This window comes from Ursus maritimus, unplaced genomic scaffold (assembly GCF_017311325.1).
Source record: "Ursus maritimus isolate PB19 unplaced genomic scaffold, ASM1731132v1 scaffold_18, whole genome shotgun sequence".
In the NCBI taxonomy this organism is placed as follows: Eukaryota; Metazoa; Chordata; class Mammalia; order Carnivora; family Ursidae; genus Ursus; species Ursus maritimus.
Genome location: NW_024424230.1, coordinates 55,687,083 through 55,710,200, shown reverse-complemented (window position 1 = coordinate 55,710,200; position 23,118 = coordinate 55,687,083). Strand labels below are relative to the sequence as shown.

The following is a 23,118-nucleotide window of genomic DNA, read 5'->3' as shown; positions in this document are numbered from 1 at the left end:
CTGGGAAGGGGGATGACAAGGATGGTGAACAATTAACTGAGGCACAGTGACGAGCCCCTCGGGCCAGGTGTGCTTTCTGTGTACTGTCTCATTTATTCGCCACTGCGACTGTGTACATTTCCATTTTAAGATGAGAAACAGGTTTAGGAGAATAAACGCCCTTGAAGCTGGGATTGCAACCCAGGATAATCCAGCTGCACGTTTTAGATTTCAAAATGACCTTGGCAGACTAGGCGGGGGTGGGGCTTATTGGTGAACGTCAGTCCTCCCACTGTGACGTGACTGGTCCCGGGTGCGGGAGGGGTGGCTGTGCATGGTGTGGGGTACACACTGAACGGCAGAAGTAGAGATGAAGGGACAGGGACCCTACAGGCAAAGTAGCTGCAGAAAACCTAGGAGTCCTTGCTCTGGGCACTGGCCTGGTTTGGGCTTGCTCAAGTCCTTCAGCATCCAGTTCACTCCATTAGGGCTGAAGACCAGTGAAGGTAGAATACGGATGTGGAAAAAGATGAGCCTAGGATTAATGCATTTATTTTAAAGCTCTTGCTCATAAATAAAAGGGTCCTAAAATTTTGATCCATTATTGTTATTGTTACTGCTGGCAATATTCTAAAATAAGTATTATGAAGTCGGTTATTCAACAGTCAGAGCATTAGATGCCCCTTCAGTGGTTTCTGAATAAGTTTTTATTACAAAACTTTATGTGATTTCTCAATATGACAGTTCCGTAACACGTCTATAATTTTACATTTAGTAACTTTTCATTTGTGCAGTAGTGAAATGTAAAAGGTAAAATATGCCACCATGTTTTACGGACTGAATCTGCCTCGTGTGTCACAAAAGCGATAATGGTGACACAGAAAACAGTCGGCTTCTGCATTAATAATCCTTAACAACACTTATTTGATGGGTGCATTTGCTCTTCCCTGCGGCTACTTATGTTAAAATCATGGATTTTTATGAATAATTTTTGGTTTCAGCTGCAGAAAGTGGAAAAGAAAGTTGAGATGGCTAGGTGCATGAGAGGTGATTTGCTTTTTCCTGAATTGCTAAAAATATCCCCCCCCATAAATTACCATTTAAAAGAAACAATATAAATCAACTAAGGAATTAGAAGCAAACACTGAGGATTGTTCTATGATGGGGAGAACTTGGGAATACTTTATTTAACTTAAATTCAAAAATATAACTAGTAGCATGTTAAAATAGGATTTCTAAGGATAGCTCTTACGTGAAGCACTCTCTAAGTCCAGAATTACAGGGTTTGGGATGTTCACCAGTCTACTGGAATTTTCATTTAGTGACAGTAAAAGAGAAAATAGGCATTGGAGCTATAATAAAATACACCTTTTTAGAAGCAGTGTCAAAAGCGATGACTTAAATAATGACATTAAATAGTGTTTTCAGCTAATAATTTCAGTGGTTCGCACACAAAGATAAACCCCTTCTTACCCTGGAGTAGGCTTTCCCACTGCGAGTCTTTTCCCTTTGCCTAGCCCACTCAGGTTAGCAGCTACTTGCCAATTACCCCGTTTGTTCTAACTTGGCTCACAGGTGTGTGTTCTTCTTATAACCCAAAACAAGGCATACACTTCCTGCCATATCCATTAGTAACATTTCCCCTCAAACACATAATCCACATGTTGATATTTACACTTCACTCATACCATTCCCTAAAATTGTCCTTTCAGACTGAAATAAGACAGTGTACCAACATCGACTGTGCAAATATTCGTGGCTTTCCCTAGATGATTAGTTTCATGGAATGTTGGTTTCCAGGTGCATTACTAGAACATATGCAATCCTGATTGGACACCAAAAGGTCATGTCAGATTTAATCAAGAGAAAATTGGTACAAACCAAACACTAATGGACAGGCTGCACGCAGATTCTAAAACAGCCCGGGAAGCCTCTGTCTGTGGCATGAGTCATAACCCTTCAAACATTATCTCTGTTTTGGTTAATCATTTGTCTTTCGTCTTATTCACTTATTTAATTAAGCTAATTACAAAATATTTAAAACCAGAAATGATAAAGAATGATATAGTAGATACTCTTTGCTATGTCTTAATAAAGATACATTTAATCACTACCCATTTTCTGCCTAGGAAATATAAGGCACTTGGTATTTTAAAATTCTAATCTTTCCCTTTCCGCTTTTCATATTCATATCGTCTAGTACCTCAGTTCCAATGTGAGTTCATCCTACCCTCTATTAGTCATTATTGTAACTCTTTTCTGTTGTACATTTTTATACATCTTCATCGTTCTTACTGTGGTTTTCCCTAATTTATTCCCTAATTTATCTTTGCTAGGATAAACTTCCTGCATTTCCACACCACTCTTAACTATGTCTCAAGTCACAGCAAAAATAAAGAAGCACATTTTAAAAAAAAGTAAACTGGAAACAAAATGAGTCAAGTATTCTGAGTACTTTCTTCCTTTCCCCTACCAGGAATTTTAAAACCTTTAAACAAGGAAATAAATGAAAATAGTGGCTTTGAGACCTAAGTTTGTCATAATATTTTTAGAAGTTTTCATTTTCCTTAAACAAAAGCTACATGTGTTAAAATTAACTTAAATAAAGCATTTAAAAATAAAAATCTGTACGATCACCCTTGGGAGTGTTCAAATAAATTATTTCTGACACACAAACTCATACATACTTTTAACCATTAAGATACATTAGTATAGTAACAAAATCCCAAGTAAAGATTAAAGAAATAAAAAGCCATTTAAAGGATAACTGTGGTGGCTCTCATACGACCTACGCCATATGATGACTTAAATTACAATCATGGGTTTTGTTAAAAAGAAAAATATTTATAGATATTTTTATCTTTAAAAATGCTGGCACACAAACTCGCAACTAAAAAGTTTTTGAAAGTGATACAAATGTTCTGTTAAGAAAACTTAGAAAAAAACCTTTCTATGTGTCAGAAGTAGAATAAGGTGGTCTGATTGTGTTGCCAGGAAATTTGCTTTGGAAACTTGTTAATAAATTATTGGTGACAAATTTTATTACCCTGTTTGCTTTCCCCTGTGTGAGTAGTGAGGCTTTGGGTGTGGGTCAGGGTAGAAGCCAAGTCCACTCAAAGCCGCAGGCACGATTACTCACAAGTGTAGTGTCTCCATTTTCTTGCTTGCATGCAAATATTTCACTGGGTATCTCCATATTTTTTTAAAGAACACAACCATGATACTGTTATGTGATTTTAAAAAGAACAATCATTCTTTAAACTCACTGTACACTAGATGAACTATTGACCCCGAGGTCCTTTTCCTCACGTAACATGCAGTGCTTGGGGGACACCTGCATTTCCTGGGGCTGCTGCGTGAAATGGATCTCAGAAGTGGTCTGCAGGAATTCCTTTTGGTTCAGCTCCACACTGTCTACTATCTCTTTGGTACAAATTGTAACTGACCACTTTTAGGCATCTGGTCAACCTCTAGCCAAGCAGAAGATGGTGCCTGCCTAACCAGCCCCAAGCAACATAGAGAGATTGAAGGAGCCCAAGAGCACACATCTTTCCCTTTATTCCCCTCTCTGCTCCTCTGTCATTATTATTCTCTTTTCCACAAGATCCTTTCTTAGCCCCATTTGTTATCCAGTGGTTTCTTAGCCTTCCATAGCTCCTCTCTAAAATATTCCTGTGTATTCTTATATCAGAAATTGGTTTGGACAAAGCCTGTTGTGAAGAAACTTGTCTGGCCTTTGGAATTAGTGGTTTTCACTTCTATGTGATCAGACTCTACGTGGGCTTCAGGGAAGCCTTCAGAACACCAAGACTGGTGTCCTTTGCTGCTATCAGAGCTGCTCAATTTCTGCAAGACTTCAGAAACAGAAGGAAAATATGTCTCTCCAAGCTTATGATACAGCTTATTGTCTTTCCAACCCATGTCTGTCCTTTGTTTCAAAATGATGATAATCTTTGCACTTTGAGGAGGATGCAGGATATTGGTGAAAAAGTAAGTGGTTCCCTTTGATACACCCTTCTGGCAGGAAGTATGAACAGCGTGCAGAATTATTAATCTTTATGCAAACTATATGGGTATATACTATACCTGCATTAAAGCCTGAATGGCCTATGTGTTACTGAAAATGTGTCTTTTGGAATCCACATGATGATAATGACAAGAATCACAGCTAATATTTATTGAGTGGTTGCTTGCAGAGCTGGCATCTAAGCCTAGACAGTCTAACTCTGGAATCCACTCTCATTAGCCTCTCTTCTCCATTGCCACTTGGGAGGGGAAAGTCTTATCCTAGCTACTGACATAAAAATAATGCTTGTATATGGAAGGAATTTGGGGACCCCAGTTTCAAAGATTTGATCGTGGCCATGTTGCATAAGCAACGCGTGTGAAAAAAACCAGCTATGGGGTGATCCTTAGCATGACCTGCACTTGAAACTGAAATGTTCCAAAGCACTTTTCAAAACCCATCTACCTAAATGATCCATTATTTGGATTTTGCTAATTTGGATTTGTGGACTATATTCAGCCCTCCTCTAGAATCAAGCCTCCCTGGCAGTTACATAAACATTTTCAGCATGCAGTGGTACCACTGTGAATGGGAAGGCAAAGGCTGCTATTATTCCTGATGTGGAAAGCTGAATGATAAAGGCAGACAAATCAGATTTGAGTGACAGGGGTACAGATTAGGCCTCCAAAGAGAAACTCTTATACAGAAAAGAATGAAAGGGTTGGTAGGCAGCGTGTGGCAATAATCTGTTCTACCCTGCAGAGACAGAGGCCCCACTACCAGAGGGACCTTTGGTCCTTGATCCCTGGGAAGGGTTGTATAGCAATATTGCCTGAAGAGCTGGGAAGAGGCGCATGAGAAAGTGTTTGCAGCCTCAGAAGGGAGGCACATGACAGATGTTCACACCACAAGAGCCTCTTGCTGGCTGAGTCACAGAGCATTCATCAGGCCTGTCTCTGAAGAGAACCCTCATAAACTCATCTTGAGTACTTGTTCATGCTGTAAAGAGGGGGCCAGAGAGAAGGCAATCAAGGAGAAAAAAAGAAGAATGGCAGCCTTCAGAATGGAGGAGTTTGGTGACCCAAAGGATCTGGCTGCCTTCTGTCAAGCAGAAATAAAGCAAAGGGAAAAACCTATATTCACATGCTTCAGGGGCCACTGCCAGAGAAATAAAAGCTTTCATTAGTCTCTGCATTCTTTAATTAAGCCTTTCTCAGTATACAAGTGGGATCTGCTTTTATTTAAGAAAAAAGAGAATAAATCTAATAAATGAATAAAATAGAGATAAGTTGATTCCCTAGATATCACGCAGCGTAGGCAATCTCAATTTTCAATGGCAGCATGGGGCACTGCATCAGAAAATTTCCAGAAGCATCCTTTTGAGCAAGAAGGCAAGGCACAAAAGTAACTTGCAATGGCCAGAAACTTCCTAAATTATCTGCTGCAAACTTGTTCAAAACTGTGTCGGTGTATGATCAGGGAACCCGATCACGAGAGTCAGGAAAATTCCATTTCTGCACTGGGTTTCACTTTTCCACCTGCTATGGAGTAGGGGCAAGGGAGAAAAATAGCCTGAAGTAGTTCCCAGATGTGATCTTCCTGCAAAATCACAACTTAGTACTGGTTGCTTGTATACACAGCAGCACTACGTAACTCCTGAGGTCAGCACTGTATTCCCAGCCCTGTCTGAACCAACCACCTGGTATGTTCACAGAAATATTTGTTCAGTTTTGGATGAATTGGGTCTGAGAGCAATGTCTTTACTTTGAAAGGGTCCATGATGCCAGCCCTGGGGCCTGTGGCCCTGGGTACTCAGCTACAACTCTATCCTTTCAAATGGCTGAACCTGGAAGAAAGACACGCTCTCGTATTTTTCCTCGATTGGACAAAAGGCCCCTCAGGAGACTGGAAACACATTAAGTTTCTCCGAAGTTGTACACTGCGTGCAACCTCTGAAAACATTCATGAATGCTAATCCATACAGTTTGCAAATACTTTTATACACAAGACTCACTTGAACTTGTATGGATGAAAATCACTTAGAGCAATTTGTGCTTTAAGCTCAACTGTTTCAATGACAAAACAGGGGGAGATGGACTTCAAGACTTTTAAAGTTTCTACCAGCTTGAAAAGATTCTAGAATTTTCTACTTCAAATGAGGAACTCCAGTAAGTTATTCTTATGGATTCAAAAAGCATTTGGAGCAATCTAAAACTGGGTGCCTGCTTGACAGCAGCATCCTTTGTCTTCCAATTATTCTGTGTTGGTTTAGGTTCCATTACTCGAGGGACATGTTTCCACCGCGGCATCTATAACAATATGGGTGGATGTCACCTACTGCAACCTATTTTTGGTTTTTATCTTTTAATTTGCAACCTGTCTTCAAATGTTCTCACTACTAATGAGCAGGTTTATTAAGAGCATAGGGTGAGAAACGTTTTCGATCTGACCTTTTGGCTAATTGGCCAGTCTCTGTTGAAATTAATCTGGTGAAGAAAAATTATGGTGTCAAAGTCAGTTTGTGGAGAAGCTGTTAATTGCAATTGTTCATTCTTCTTTGGAAAACTACAGGGAGAGTAACATGCAGTGGGTCCTCCATGGAGAGCTTGACCCTGGGCATATGGAATGCAGACCTCACAAAGGGTCACCGTTTGCCCGGGTATAAATGACACTTCCTCAAAGCCTCCCTATTTAAGTTTGAAAACTAGAGACCACATTACCAGGCAAGACTTTTAAATCAACCTCAGAGATGACACAATAAGTGACTCCAAACATAGTCTGCAACCCATCAGCAATATGGCGGCCACTTAACTGGGAGGACAATGGCAGCTACGGTACTTGTACACACTGGCAGTTGAAGGAATAAAAACAAAAGTTGTTTACTGGAGGCTTAGCTCTTGATTAAAACTTTTTTTCTCTCAATTCTACAGAGAAATAATTTCAAGGATTCATCTCCATCTGGAAGCCAGAATGCAGGAGATAAAAGCTTCTTCACAGCGCGTGTAGAACTTGCATTGACACTGACAAGTCTGCTCCGAGCGTGACTTGCCGAGGAGAGTTAAGTGTACCTATTCTAAGCACCATTATTCACTGCTTCAGAGGCCGGAGGGAGAATTTGGAGCCAGAAAAATATAAACCACATTTATCGTTCTGAAAAATCCTTCCGAAAAATGTTCACACCACACAGCGTACGTGGAGGACATGGAGACGCAAACCAGATCGACAGCAAACAGAAGGGAGTCACTATAGCGAGGTTTCAACCGTAGTGCAGTAGTTGACGACTGGGAGGTGTTTCTGCTGGAAACCTTCACTCCCCACATTTTTGTTATTTTCATGTTAAAGGTCTGCTCCTAGCTCAAGGTCTCTGGAAGACATTTATTTTCAGGCTTCTCTTTTTCAAATTAGCAATAAATAATAATTATGGACAAATAAAACTGATTACATCCGGTGTCTATGGGAGGGGGGATATGCACAAGCAGGGTCAGGGTGGAGATAAGCTAAATTGTTTAACAGGACGGATTGTCTCCAAGAACAGTGCCTTGATTGGCTGACACATTGGAAGAATCGGCGTTGATCGGCTGGAACTCAGAAAAGTTGGAGCCACAGAAGGTGGAGACCACGATCCCCAAATCCACGCAGATGCACAGATGCTGAGTCAGGCCCACAGGAGATGGCCTTTTTGCTTGGTTGAAATGTTCTACCGCCTAACTGGTGTCTGGCTCACAGTAACTGCCAGTTCATTCATTTATTCCTTCCTTCCCTCACTCACTCATTCTTACAGTCTCACTGGGCATCTGCTTCGTGCCAGCTCTCCAGCAGGCATGGGGCTGTACCTGTTGAATTAATAAATGAACTCTGTGCCCTTCTTCTGATGCCAAGACATGAAGCAACCTTCTGCCCAGGCATCTTCCTCTTTAGCTGGCCGGCAATGCAGAATGTCCTTGCCAGGCGGAGGGCGGTTCTGCCTGACGGACAGTGATACTTCTCCTGGTAAATAGCTCTCTGGTAACTGGTTTTCTCTATCAGTCCCAGTGTGACTGAGCATCCAGAGTTTCTGTGAACAAAGGATGTGCTCACTTGTTAAAATCCACACACTTTACTCTTCTTGAGGATAGGTGCCTTGACACCCCTTTCATCATTTAATTTTTTGGGGGAATGTGCTAATTTGAGAGGCCTGGCCACCCCACTGGAATTCTGACCTCAGCCATGATCTTGCTGCCACATAGAGTCTCTTTCTGTCACCTTCAGTGTTCGCTCCCCGGACTAGCGGGTCTCTAAACAGGTGCCCAGAGGCCCACCAGGGAACAGGGAAACTCTGGAATCTTAGTGTCATATTTCAGGACATCTGAGACAATTTTAATTAAGAGGTATTTTCAGATATGACTGTATCATACATAGAAAATTTGCTTTCTTTTTTTGGAGAAAGATCATAACTTAGAAGGAAGGGATTGGATTTTGAGGGGCAAGCTTCAGTCCAGGAGAAAGAGCATAAACTCTGAGCCTCTGATCTGGGGTGAGAATCACACGGTATCACGCAGCACTAGACACGGAAAGGAGGAAGAGCATCCAGAACCCTCCCGGGTGCACTGCTGGCACTCAACTACACTCTAGTTCTGTCATCAACCCCTGCTGCTCCCTGAGGCCCTCTTTCCTCTATTTACGAAATGAGACGAGTAATAGCCAATTTGTCAGAGGATAGAAATTAGTTATACCAGAAAGTCTAGCACTTAATAGGCACTTAATATTTATTGAATCAAAGGACAACTAAACATGCTGAGTTTCAAAAAGAAGTATATTATGGGGCGCCTGGGCGGCACAGCGGTTAAAGTGTCTGCCTTTGGCTCAGGGCGTGATCCCGGCGTTATGGGATCGAGCCCCACATCAGGCTCCTCCACTATGAGCCTGCTTCTTCCTCTCCCACTCCCCCTGCTTGTGTTCCCTCTCTCGCTGGCTGTCTCTATATCTGTCAAATAAATAAATAAAATCTTAAAAACAAAACAAAACAAAACAAAAAAAACAAAAAGAAGTATATTATATCAAGCAAAACTACAAATATAGAAAGAAAATATATTTATCACTTTTTATTACATGAGAAGGAACACACTTAAAAATCAACTGTTTGACACTATAATATATTTACTATTAGAAAACATATTTTAGTTGCAACTTAGATTATTGAATAAAATAAAAGCTACATCTGCCTTGCTGTCATTATTGTTGTCTGAGTTATTCATTTGTACCCCAGATTTTTTTGTGTGTGTGTGATTATTTCTTGTTACCTTTGTTTCCAGTTTTCTCTGCAGGATAATTCCATACTAACTAGTCCCCCCACCTTTTTTAAGAGAGAGCAAGAAAGAAATAAAGAGAGAAAGAGAGAGAGAGAAAGAGAGAGAGAGAAAGAGAGCTCAAGCAGTGGGGTAGGGGCAGAGGGAGAGGGAGAATCTTGAGCAAGCTCCACGCCCAGCACAGAGCCCAACTTGGGGCTCAATCTTATGACCCTGAGATCATGACCTGAGCCGAAATCAAGAGTTGGACCCTTAACCGATGGCACCACCCAAACATCCCCTAACTAATCTTCTTAAAGCACTGTTTTCATCACCACATGGCTCAGAAACATCCTTCCTCTCCCTTTTCTGCCCTTCTTCCTTTCATTAAATAACACTCTTTATTCACAGCCTTTAAACCAATGTCCTCACCTTACCTTCCAGTTCTTCTTACCCCTCTAACTCAGGGCTTTCTAAAAAATCTGGGCTATAGAAATTTTTCAGGCTAGATTTTGTTGTCTGTGAATGCCTGAATGTCTATATGAAACCGTGTGTATGTGTGAGTTTTTTCTGAGAGAAGGTCCATTTCGACAAGCGACCAAGAGGACTCAACATACCATGGAGGTGAAAATCCTTCCTATCTTCAGTCAGGTCTCCCTCGTGCCCTCTGCCAGGGCTCCGTGCTCCTCCCTGACCTTGGTAGTCCTCCTGTTCATCCCATCCTCTGTCCTCCGACATAGAAACCCTCCTTCAAGGCTGCCTTAAGACCTGCCTCCCCCACTCACCCCACTGAGGCTGTTTACCCCTTCTCCGGCTCCCAGAAATGGCAGTCAAGTGCTGGGGTGCCACCACGTGACTGTGACATGCCCTCCAGATTTTATCATGGATGCTGGCTCCCCTGAGGGAATGACAGGCAAGTTCCTCTGGCGGGATCCGCCGATATTCGTGTGCCCCTCCAGCCCACACAGCAGTGGGGTCATGAGGAAGAGGGGCTGGGTGCTGGGCAGGCCGTGTCCATTACAGACTGACAGCGTGTCCTTCCTCAACTAGCTGACGGCATCTTTCCTGAGGTTTCTAAAGCAGGACTCTTGAAGTCAGTTTTAGAAATAAAACCAAACAATCCTAAAAAGAACACTTCTCCAGGCCCCCTCATTTGCATACCACATGGCTGGCAGGTCTTCTCCCAAATCATTTTGGAGGAGCAATTCTAAACATGTGCAGCTTCTTCCAGCTCGTGGCCCACACTGGGGTCTCCACAGGGTATCTTTTGACTGTGAAATATGATCGGTTCTGAGCAATCCTACCCACCTGCGTACTCATCTGCCCCTCACCGTGAGCCCTGCTTTTGAAATCCCCACTCTGAGTACAGACATACAGTAATAGACATGACTTCCTCTTCTCGGATTCCTTGTGTGCCAAATCATAAATCCTGAGTGTTACAATTGTATGAACGGCTGGTCAGGCAGGTGTGATGAAATGAATACTGGGTCATCGATACATTAGCTGCAGATGGAAAACAGTTAAATGGAGCAGGGGAGGAGGGGGCAGGAAGAACATACTAAAAAAGCCACAGATCTGGCTTGATTGTGGCCCCTTAAATTTGTAGAAACATGACCATTACCATCAAAGGTCAAAGTCAGTTACAGGTACAAAAATCAATAAAGTTGAGGTGGGGGATGAAGAGATTGAAGAGATAAATTCAGGACATGTCTTCCAGATTGAAGGGACTTGGTGAAAATCTACGTATTTTAAACTCTTGGGAATAAAACTGGCTGTCAGTAAATTGGACTGTTCATGTAGTTCTGTGGGTTCCTGCTATGAATAGGTTTTAAAGAATTACATCAGTGCACACTAGGAAAGAAAAAGAGCAAGGAGAGATTTTAAAATCGCATCTGCTTTAATACCCATTTTGTTGGATTCTTAGAATTGGACGTTTGTGGTTTTTGTTTCTCTATGAAGGTGATCCAGGGGCAGGTTCCGAACCTCTCTGCGCCAGTTACCGCAGAGGATCAGAAGTCCTCTGGCAATCCGAGGCTAACAGTTACATTATGTTTGTGTAATAAACTAGAAAAGAGATTTTAACTTTTTAACCCAGACATCATGGTCTGAATGCATTACTCTTAACACAATGTGTAATGCCTTGATTGAATGTTAGACTTAAACTATCTGCTCATTTCTGGGGCGCCTGGGTGGCTCAGTCGGTTGAGCATCTGACTCTTGATTTCGACTCGGGTCATGATCTCAAGGTCTGGGATCCAGCCCTACATTGCGCTCCATGCTCAGCAGGGGGTCATCTTCTCCCCTTTTCCCTCTATTCTCTGTCCCACTCCCCGCTTGCACACTAAAAAATGTATATATGTATATATATATATCTTAAAAAAAAACAAAACAAAATTTGCTCATTTCTGTCCCTCCCCCTGCACCACCAGCAGTGACGTAAGTACTGCCAGTTTCCGAAGTGCAATCCTGTAGACCATCCTGCGCCGGGAAAGGTGCCACGCTCTGCCAAACAGGGCATTACATCACATCCTTCTCCATTAAGGGCACATCGGTGGTCTGCCGCAAAGTGATTACATTTACCATTTCTTAGCTGCCAACAAATGTATTTACTCATTAACGCTTGATATGTTGAATGCTCCCAAAGAGGGCTACTGAGCAATTAAGTATGATTCAGATGAATTCTGAAGGCATCAGAAAGTGACGTCTCTAATGGCAGCTTTCTTCAAAGCATGATCTCCCTCGGGGAGAGAGGGGCAGATAGGATGAATGAAGGAATGCTAGGTGAGGGGCCGCACAGAGGGCTGTGGGGTTTTAATTTCTACTTTGGCTGGCTGTTCAGTCACATTTATCTAGAGGTCCTCAATTTTGAAAATTCAAATAAGATTTAACTTTAGGTTCATGCTATTTGTGAAAACATGGGCTGATAATCAAGAACTCAGTAGTATTTTATGTATTTTATGATCAAATTTTCACATACATTTATAAAAACTGCTAACTCCAAATTATCATCAAATTTATCAAATCAGATATTTATGATCCTTACTTTAGAATATTCTGGAATCTATTAGCAGGGTTTTAGGGAACTAACAAGGGGTTCCTTTAAAAGCATCGACTGACTCAGCTTGGAAGTAGCAGTGTATAGGAGAAGGCAACCAGGATTGGACTTCGAGGCCTGGAAACACGTCCTTGCTCTGTCCCATCAGGTAAGAGTCTGCACCAGGCGCTTGCTCTCTGGAGACCTTAGCAACTCCTGTAAGGGTCTGCTTCCTGCCCGGTTCAAGCCGGGCACACTCCATGTGACCTTTCTTCTGACTAGCCAAGTGACCTTGGAAGAAGCCATTACTGACTTCATTTCAGGGGAGGACACATACTGGAGGTTAAGGAGGTCGCCTAAACCCAGGTGTAGAACCACAAATGGTGACACAAGAGTGTGGACTCTATGTATGGTGCCACTCAGGTTCTGGCCGAGGCTTTCAGGATTAGGAGGACGAAGCCCCACAGTGGCTCCATTTCAGTCACACTTGGAGGTATCTACCCCAAAACTCTGCTGTCCAAAGCTACCAGTAGGGGATAGCCAATTTAGTATTTAAATCAATACTAAAATGTAAAACTCAGTTCTTCATATGGTGGCTACCATATTGACCAGACATGGAAGATCTTCACCATCGCAGAAGGTTCCATTGGATGGTGCTGCTCTAAGTGTTGAGATTCTGCTTGCTGGCTACAACCTATGACTCATTAACTGAACCTGACCTTGGTCCTTTAGCTACTTCTCTCTTCTTGTGGTCCATGAAACATCTCCAGCCCTCCTGCCTCTAAGCCTAGACTTTCCAGGCATGATTTTCTTGGCATCCTTTGTTCTCTTGCTTCTTGATATTCTTTTGGGCACCCCCTGCCAATTCCTAACCACTGGCAAGTCATATCCTTTTGATTTCCCTGCTCCTATTTCTGGAATATAATGCAATACTGGAAACAATGATAAAATAATAAAATGAAGAGAATGCACGCTCTCAACACTAACTGGGTCCTGCCTGCTTCTCAGCATTTCTTTGGCTCATCTAACAGATGCGATAACACATCCCTTACGATGCTTCTTTCCCAACACCTCAGATCTCTAATGGTCCTCATTCTCCACAGATGACCCACCTCACAGTCAGTGTCCCAGGAGGAGGATACAAAAGCTGTTGCTATGAGCTTCCCCAACACGTTCCTCTAGGTTTCCTGTTTCCTTTAGCCCAAGTGATACACCAACTGCTTTCCACCTGGGAGCACTAACTGCCTGCTTTAAGATCTTGGCTCATGTCTCTGCCGGTCAGAAGTTCTCTTCCCAAGCCCACCTCTGCCACCAAGCAGTGTTTGGATCATCTCGTCTGAAAGCAACTTCTATCTTCTCCGAGTTTCTCTAATGTTTTCTCTGAACCTCTCACACAAATTTCTAACTGGAGTTGCTTGTAATAATGTACAGGTCACCCCGTACCTTCCCCCACAACCAGCGTGAGAGGGGGTGGCTTGATGGATTCTGCCTGAACCCCGGGCAGCAGCTAGCATGGGTCTTTGTATAGATAATGCTCAGCACATATTTATTTACTGAATATCTATATATCTATTTATGAAGATGTCAGATTGATTCCCAAGGTAGACAGATTTAATTCAATAATGAATTGATGAATACACTTCTTCTAATGATCACAACATGAAGTTCTAGCTAAATGATTGCATTACCAGACCTTCTGATGAAGAAACAAGGGCGGCTGTTGATGACGAGAACTGTAATAAATGGGGCTACAGCAGTGTGGAATATCATTCTGGGAGGGAGATGTGGCACAAGGACAAAATGATAGAGAGTGGGCAAACAACCAAAGAAAGACACCGAAACTGTAATAGGCTTACCTTGGGTAGCAATATAATGATTGGGTCGATGGTAACCCTAAAAATAAATGAGAAAGAATGTTTGACCAACTTAAAATCGATAAACAGCACAGAAATCACACAGTAAGTTTGCCACAATGAATGCACATACAAACACCAACAATTGTGTCAGTTGACGCAGTACCACGCGGTTCCTCGTAAAAAGCAAAGGTGCACCAGACATCACAGAGCTGTTGCTTACTGGGGGTGGGAGTAACTTAATCATCCACTGGATATGAGATGATGGGTGAGCAATAAACACTAACAACTTATGGATTCTCTGATATAACATGACCACGACTCTTATCAGATTGCAAACAGCCTGGGAATGTGCAATAGGATTTCATTCATGTTCGGGATGTTATTGGCAACGTGCCAAGGGCTTTAACACATATTCTCTTCTCCCGGTATAGGCAGTTATATCGATAGTGATGCTGAACGTCATTCTTAAACACTGCTAATGCTGCGCCATGCTGCTGTGGCAAGAGCCAGAAATTTGAAGAGGCAGAGATTCTGCAAGGCCCCTTCCTTCCTTTTATCATGACTCTCTGAGAAGGGGAAAAGATGAAGATTGGGACCAAAGGAAGAAGGGAACAAAGAACATTGGAAGATCAATAGCTGGGAGAGATAAAACCAATTTAGAGAAAATTACACACAGGTAACAGAATATCACCATGGACCTTAATACTTTCCATTTCTGTCCCCTGAGATTACCCAATATACTGTGCCCAAAGCCAGATGGGAAACAGGAGAAAGTTGGAGGAAATACAGATTTCTCAGACAATTTAAATGCATATCTGTTCGATTTTTTTGCTCTTAAAAACAAGTCATTGATAATGAACAACAAAAGCAAACACATTCTTTATACAACTGACCTGCTGTAGGTCTCAAATATAGACTCTCGACAGATATTAAACAGGATTATTAAATGATCACTCATTTCTTGCCAGATGATAAGCACCACAAAGCAAGACCCTGTCTGACGTAAGGCACCGTGTGTCTGTCCTAGCAAGGCTGGGAGATAGGAGGAACTCGTCTACAAAATGGAAATAATCCACACAGCTCACGAATGGCCTGTGCTGCTAAACGCAATGGTCATTTCTCCGTTCTCATCTCTGTGACCTGCCACCATCTACGTGACAGGATTAATCCCCTTGCAATTAATCCCCCTTGCAATTTCTTCTTTGCTTTCTGGAATATGATGCTCTCCCGGTTTTCTTCCTCCCTCCCTCCCTGGCTTGTCCCCCCTCTTTCATTTGCCCATTCCTCCTCTTCACCTTGATGTTGATGTTGGAGGGCCCAGTTCTTAGACTCTTTCCTCAGCTACATGGACTCCCTTGGTGATCTCCTCTAGTCCTGTGGCCTTCAATACCATCTGTATGCTGATGACTTCTGCATCCTCACTTCCAGCCTGGGCTTCCCCCCACCCCCCAATCCCGATGTGGGATAATCTCCTACTCAGCACTTCCACTTAGATGTCTAACATATACTTCAGGATTAACATAGCTAAAAGTGAATTCCTTATCTCCGCCCTACCTCTCACCCAAATCTGCTCTGTCCACAGTCTTCTTCTCAGATAATGGCAATTCCATCTCAAAGGCACCTTGACCCCTCTCTTGCTCCTACACCCCAAAGATAATCCATCAGCAAATCCAGGGCCCTGGGTTGAGTGTGGATCCAGGATCCTACCACTTCTCATCTTCCAGTGCCACCACGGGTTCAGGCCACCCCCTTGCCGCAATGTTCCTATAGCCACCTGGGAGGTCTTCATGCTTCTATTCTCAGCCACCTACAGTGTGTTCTCCTCTCCACTTCAGCATCATATCACCCCTCTGCTCAGATCCTCCAGTGACTGCCCATGTCACAGTAAAAGCCCACGTCTGAATGACTGCTTACATTATCTGGCCCCGCAACCCCTTTGACCTGCTCCCCCGTGACTCTACCACCTTGTACCATGCCACCAACTCTCACCTGCTTGTTTCACTTCAAATTTGCCAGCCATGCTCCACAGCAAGGCCTTTTCATGGGCTTTTTCTCAGTCTGAAATGCTCTTTNCCTGAATACCTACATGGCACAACCTTTCAATTTCTCCACTCAAATATCACCTTTTCAGTAGAGTTGACTCCAGCCACTCTATTAAAAAATTACAATCCACCTTCAGCCTGGTTCTCCGTATCCCTGTTATGGCTCTCATTTTCTCCATCGTACACACTACCAACTAATATACCGTAGAGAATTAACTGGCTTAGGTCATTTATTGTCTGTTTCCCCCGATTACAGCACCAGCTCCATTGGGTCAGAGGTCTGCTTTTGTTTTTGGTCTGAACCGCTCACAGTTATAACTCCAATATCTACAACAGTAACTGACATGTAATATAATAGGCTGCTCAATAAAATCCTATTGACTAAGTGAATAAAGGGGCCCTGAATATTGACTCTTTTCTCTGTTAAAATTAAAACTAATTAATCCGGTATTTTCATTACTTTTATGTCTTTCCTCCTCTGCATCTCTACCCGCCCATTCTTTAAAGCTTAGTTAAAATCACTTCTACCACAAAGCCTACTCTGATTACATTTACTCCTTCAGGCAGGGATTCATCAAACACTTATTAAGTGCTTACAGTACTGCAGGTCTGTGCCTGCTGCGGGGGATACAAAGATGAGTAGGATACTGTCCCTGAGCATAAGGACCCTGCAGGGGCTCTAGGAGCTGGGACTGGAGCACGAACAGGATTCCCATGGAATCTCTCAAGGGAAGGAGTGTCACAGAGAAGATATTTCTTACTTTAGCTTCTAAACCGTGAGGTCTTGGGGAGAAGGTAACAGGTCTTGGATTCCTCTGAATTCTCCCATAAGGTACTCACTAAACATCTGCTAGATAAGGAAATAAGTACAATGTGTATACTTTAGGAAGAAATTTTGCTTTACTAGGAAAAAAAAACACCTAACTTGGGTTGGGTATGTTTTGGGTCATTATGAACTGTAGCGGCGTAGGGGTCTTCACCTGAGGAATGGGACGTGAATTATTCTTCAAATAGTCACCCCACAGTCCCCACCCTCAGATCTATAACCCAAGTGTCAAACCTTTCCAAGTAGTACTAAAAATAACATTTCTTCTGGTTATTTTAAGGTAACTTTTAGAGATTATGATCCTAGTACTTTTAGTAGCATCTGATTTATACTCAACCAAGAAAATTTAGGAACCCATATATATATGGATAAAACCTGTCTGTGGAAGTATTGAGGGACTAGAAGACAATGTGATGGCCAAGCACTCTGCCTTGGGAACTGCAAGAGAGCTGAAGCCTGTTTAATGGGAGCCTGGGCCTTGAAGGTAACAATGACTTTCCCTTCAATTTCAAGCTACTTTTGATTTCATTCATTCTTTCAACTGAAAACATGCTGTCTCCTCAGGAATTTATTCTAATGTAAGACATTAAGTTAACATGATGCAGAATGAACAAAGCAGCAGTCTTCAATAATTAAACAGCCTACATATTTAATGACATGTCTTGTGTGCATTAGATGTCCTGGTTAACAGCTGCAGACTACTTTGAAGGCAACTTAAAAGTGCGGTAATGACAAGAGATTGCAAATCATCGAATTAGGAATTAGTGAGTTTTATCCTATTAATAGGTAAACAGATTTTTTTTTAAGTGTCAAATCATCTAAGTTGTTGACAAAAAAAAAATGGAAATAACATTTTCTTGGTCCACAGGAGCACAGGACAGCAAAGGAGACCCAAAGCTTAGAGAGGAGGTCACCAGCCAATAGGCCCACTTGAGGCAAGGAGTGGCCATGTGTTTACCATAAAGTTCTGTGGGGTGTGGGGCGACAGTTCAGTGTTTGCTCTGGAGCTGTAGCAATGAGTGCCCACCAATACCATAGCGGATACATGACGGGGAATGTGTCAGAACGGTTGGGCTTACTGACAGTTTCAAAATACATACATCGATATAATTTCCATTGATATAGTCTGAGTTGGTATCTCCTTCTATGGTCTGCAGCCTCACCCGCGAATGATCATCTGCAAAGAAAAAAGAAAACAATGGTGAAAAGCAAACTACTGGGCTGCTCAGAGCTCCAGAATGTAAGCACATTACATGGAGATCGTCCACATCCACGCTGCTTTAAAGATAAACAAAGAATTAAACACTACACACCTTCTACACTTCCTATTTTGCTCTTAAGACTAGGAAGGATTTATAATTATTTGCATTTTTCTCATTAACTTATTCTTTGATCATTTACTGGCGTGAGGCATTGGCAGAGGTCTGAAACGTCCACACCGAGTCCTGCGAATCACAACAGACTCATTTCTCGGACTGAAGGTGTAGCGACTTCACTAAATCACATACAAACCCTGAGATTTTGGCAGCTGCCTCCGACATCCACCTTGACAAATGATGGTTATAAACCATGGCCCAGCCTTCTGGGAGGTGCAGACATGGACCTAGCTGGGGCTGTCCCTGAATTCCCTAAGCCACTCTCTGCACCATGTGTGTGAGATCCAGAGTCAGGTGCGCAGGTTAGAACCCCGCACTTGGGGTTTGGGGCATGTTACCACATCTCTCTGTGCTTGAGTTTTCTTATCTGCAGCGTGGGGATTAACAGTGCCCACCTCAAGGGATTATTGTGAGCATTAAAGTAAAATCGAAAAGATTAGAAGAGAGCCTGGTATACAGTAAGTGATGGATAGATGTCAGCTGTTGCCGCTGTCACGTGCTGTGTAACAGACATGCTATCTGTGCAGCTGATGCCTTCACACACGGCAGCAAGCCAGGAGTGGACCCGTCTGCAGTCGGAAGTTTTCCTTGCGGTGACCTACTCTAAGACCTAGTTTCTCAGAGTACATTTTACCCAAAACCAGAGGCCCGCTGTCCATATTTTTGCTGGCGGTGTGTGTGTGGGGTGAGTCATCGGGGTGCTGGGGATGTGCGGATTGTTCCGGCTTTTGTATTTGCTAGGAGAGCCGGTGCGCACACACAGCTACCGCAGAGCAGGGCGGTGAGCAATTCCGGCAGTAAAGCCATTTGAGCCTCCCAAATGAAAGATGCTCCAATAGACCTGAATCATGGCCATTCTGCACACATCAGGCTTTTAGTCAGCTCCTCTGAAGGGAGATTAGGTCTGCCTTCCTGTACTCCTTGACTTTCCCTGGGCAGTTTTTTAAAAGGCAGGCATCACATTAGAGGCTCCCAATCTTCAGAAGCAGTGCTGTCTCAGAATCTATTGTACCTCCTTGTCAGAATCCCCCTCTCTCACACTTTATTTCTCTTAGAACCTCAGGATGAATGCTGCCCATTGACTGTGATTTACCACCCTCGGGCTTCTCAAATTGTTCTGGAATGTTCTGCAAAGGGACTTCAATCTCTGATAAGACTGCACTCTCATCTCCCATAAACAGAGCCTTTGAAATAAAGAGTTTCCCCATCATCTTCTACTGTTCGGTTGGTTACCTCTCTCCCTCCCTCCCTCAATCTTTTTTTTTTTTTTTTAACTTGGCTGCTATGACTCCACATTTAATTGCTTTACTCTCCTCCTGATGGGGAAACCTGCAAGACATATGCAAAGTGTATTTCCTAAGCAGACAGAAATTGTTTTCATTTCTCTTTATATGCATGGTAGTATCTTCTCCTTATTCTACAGTTGATTTTACTAGATTGTAACCTCTTGGGGTCAGAGACCACGTAGTGTCCATTCCAAATATTCCTGTGAGCACCTTTCACCCAGGCCACAGTGCCCAGTCCCAGAGCCTCTCTTCACAGCACTGCCTGCAGCACACAACCACAGGCAGTGGTCCCAACACACAGCAGGTGCGTGCAACGCCTTTAACTCTTCACCCTGCTAACGAATGCCCTGTCTTGACTGTCACTGTTTCAACAAAAGAAGGGGCAAGTTGTGGTCAGGCGAGGTTCGCTGGGGCTTTCTGGGGTGCGGGAAAGGGTCCTGTTGTGGACTTGCTTAGTGGTTTTATGAGTGTTTGCTTTACAACAAATCTATTAACCTGTATTTGGAGGCTTTATGTCCTGTTCTGTACCTATATTTCACTATTTAAAAATAAAAGAGTCCACCTTGAGGGCATTATTGATGTGAAATAAACCCAATCCAGGGCAAACATTGCATGATTCCATGTCCATGAGATACTCAGAGTAGTCAAATGCACAGAGACAGAAAGAAGAACGTGGTTGGAATGGGAGAAGATACTTGCAAATGACACTACAGATAAAAGACTGGTATCCAAGATCTACAAAGAACTTCTCAAACTCAATACACAAGAAACAAATAAACAAATCAAAAAATGGGCAGAAGATATGAACAGACACTTTTCCAATGAAGACACACAAATGGCTAACAGACACATGAAAAAATGTTCAAAATCATTAGCCATCAGGGAAATTCAAATCAAAACCACATTGAGATACCACCTTATGCCAGTTAGAATGGCAAAAATTGACAAGGCAAGAAACAACAAATGTTGGAGAGGATGTGGAGAAAGGGGATCCCTCCTACACTGTTGGTGGGAATGCAAGTTGGTACAGCCACTCTGAAAAACAGTGTGGAGGTCCCTTAAAAAGTTAAAAATTGAGCTACCCTATGATCGAGCCATTGCACTACTGGGTATTTACCCCAAAGATACAGAGGTAGTGAAGAGAAGGGCCATATGCACCCCAATGTTCATAGCAGCATTGTCCACAATAGCTAAATTATGGAAGGAGCTGAGATGCCCTTCAACAGATGACTGGATTAAGAAGATGTGGTCCATATATACAATGGAATATTACTCAGCCATCAAAAAGAACGATTTCTCAACATTTGCTGCAACATGGACAGGACTGGAGGAGATAATGCTAAGCGAAATAAGTCAAGCAGAGAAAGACAATTATCATATGGTTTCACTCATTTATGGAACATAAGAACTAGGAAGATTGGTAGGAGAAGAAATGGAAGAAGAAAGGGGGAGTAAACAGAAGGGGGAATGAAGCATGAGAGACTATGGACTCTGGGAAGCAAACCGAGGGCTTCAGAGGGGAGGGGGCTGGGGGAATGGGATAGGCTGGTGATGGGTATTAAGGAGGGCACGTATTGCATGGTGCACTGGGTATTATACGCAAGTGATGAATCATGGAACTTTACATCAAAAACTAGGGATGTACTGTATGGTGACTAACCTAATATAATAAAAAAATATTATTATTAAATTAAAAAAAAAGAAGAATGTGGTTGCCAGGGGCTGAGGGGAGGTGAGGAATAGGGGGCAAGCGTTGAGTAAATATAGACTTGGGGAAGTTGAAAAGTTCTGGCAGTGGGTGGTGACAGTGGCACGACAATGTGAGTGAATTTAATGCCACCAAACTGGACACTCACACAGGGTTAATGTGGTAAGTTTCATATTTTTTTCATTTTACCACAATTATTTAAAAAGTGAGAGTCCACTTTCTCCACCCCTCTCTTGTAGAATACACCTTCAAGTTCCACTCAAAGGCTGGGTGTCCTGAGAATCAGCACCTTCAAAGGCAGGAAGGGCATGTCACGGGCTTGCTGTCTTGGAGCCCTTGGGAGCTCCCCTGTGACTCCCCTTGCCCCGATGAAGGAAAGGCAGTGGTGACAGTGACTCTAGAGCTAGCCACTAGAGGACAACTGCCATACGTTATTAACATGTACTCAGGAGATGGCGTAAGAATTACTGCAATGAGGTTTAGGAGGTATTTTTCCTTTCAGTGATAAAATGTGTGAGTATTGATAAGTCAGTGTATCTTAAGGCAGGGAGAGAGAGAGTTTTGTGGGGAGAATGGGCTTAATCTCTCAGAGGAAGGAGTCAGCTGTCAGGCAGAACAAAAGGACATGAATTTTGCCCAGGGGGAGGAGGCTGGTCATTGCATGATTGCCCTCTTGGCTGTCCCGGGCCTGCACTTACCAAGGTAATCCTCTGTCTTCCGGCACACCAATGAGAGCACCATCTTTCTTTAACATAACATAAAAAGGCAAGTCTCACCATCCCTCCTGCTGAGTCAGCAGAAGTAAAGGCAAAAGAAGTAAGATGATCTGTCCCTCCGGCCAGGAGAGTCTTCCCTAAACTCCTGCTGCATATCTGAAAATGCCTTGGTGACAGAAACTGGGATTCTCAGGCATCCTCTTGTAAATCAAGCTCTCAGTTGGTTATGAAAACCCTATTTATTTATAGACGGTTGGGGAGCAAATAAGTCAGTACGTGGAGGCTCATTGCCATCTTTTCTTGAAATCTCATTCACCTTGAATCACAAGCCAATTAAGACTATCATACATCAGGCGTTCTTTTAGGAAAGCTCAATCCCTTCTCCTGGGGCACTGTTGAGGTGAAATAGTATCAAACCGCTATGAGGAAATGCCTGGAGGACATTTCCGACATATGGCAAATACGGGAGACACTCAGGCAAGGGATCCACAGAAATGCTACTTCCCACTGGTTGAGCCCCATACTTCCACTTTGTTTTGGAGGCTGACCAGCTGGGAGAGAGCCTTCCTCAGTACCAGGGGCTATCGTTTGAGTTGAAAGGAGGAAGAAGTTTGGAGAACTCAGCTGTTCAGGTATAAAAGTATAGGAAATCCTATTTGTGGCTAACAATAGGTCAATTGCTCATGAAAGCCAAGGGGTCGAGACTATAGGGACTTGGTATTTCAAGGAGACGCAGTCTAGTAAGGTTGAAAAGACCTGAGTTTTAGAGTTATAAATTACCATCCCTATTTCTCCTCCAGTATGGGTATATTTTTCTTGATTATTCCAAAACCATGTCATGTTGATATTGTGTAGTGTTTAGCTTTGGTGTCCCAGAGACTGTGATTTGAATACTGGCTCTACAACTCTCCCAGATTGTGAATTTAGACAAACTCTGAATCTCGCTGAGCTTCGTCTGTAAAAGGATGCTGATGATAGGCTACCTTCAGAGGATCACTGGGAAGACCAAGCGAGAAGTACACGTC

At 42.9% G+C, this 23,118-nt stretch overlaps 1 protein-coding gene across 1 annotated transcript in view; it reads right to left on the bottom strand.

The window, feature by feature from the left end:
- The window catches only part of PTPRM (protein tyrosine phosphatase receptor type M), a 749,396-nt gene that overhangs the window by 63,274 nt on the left and 663,004 nt on the right, over positions 1–23,118 (bottom strand). The window contains exons 20-21 of the mRNA XM_040632384.1: positions 18,108–18,184; positions 14,140–14,176 (exon numbers count right to left, since the gene is read on the bottom strand). Coding sequence (XP_040488318.1) covers positions 14,140–14,176; positions 18,108–18,184 — 114 coding nt within the window. The remainder of the gene's footprint in view (positions 1–14,139; positions 14,177–18,107; positions 18,185–23,118) is intronic.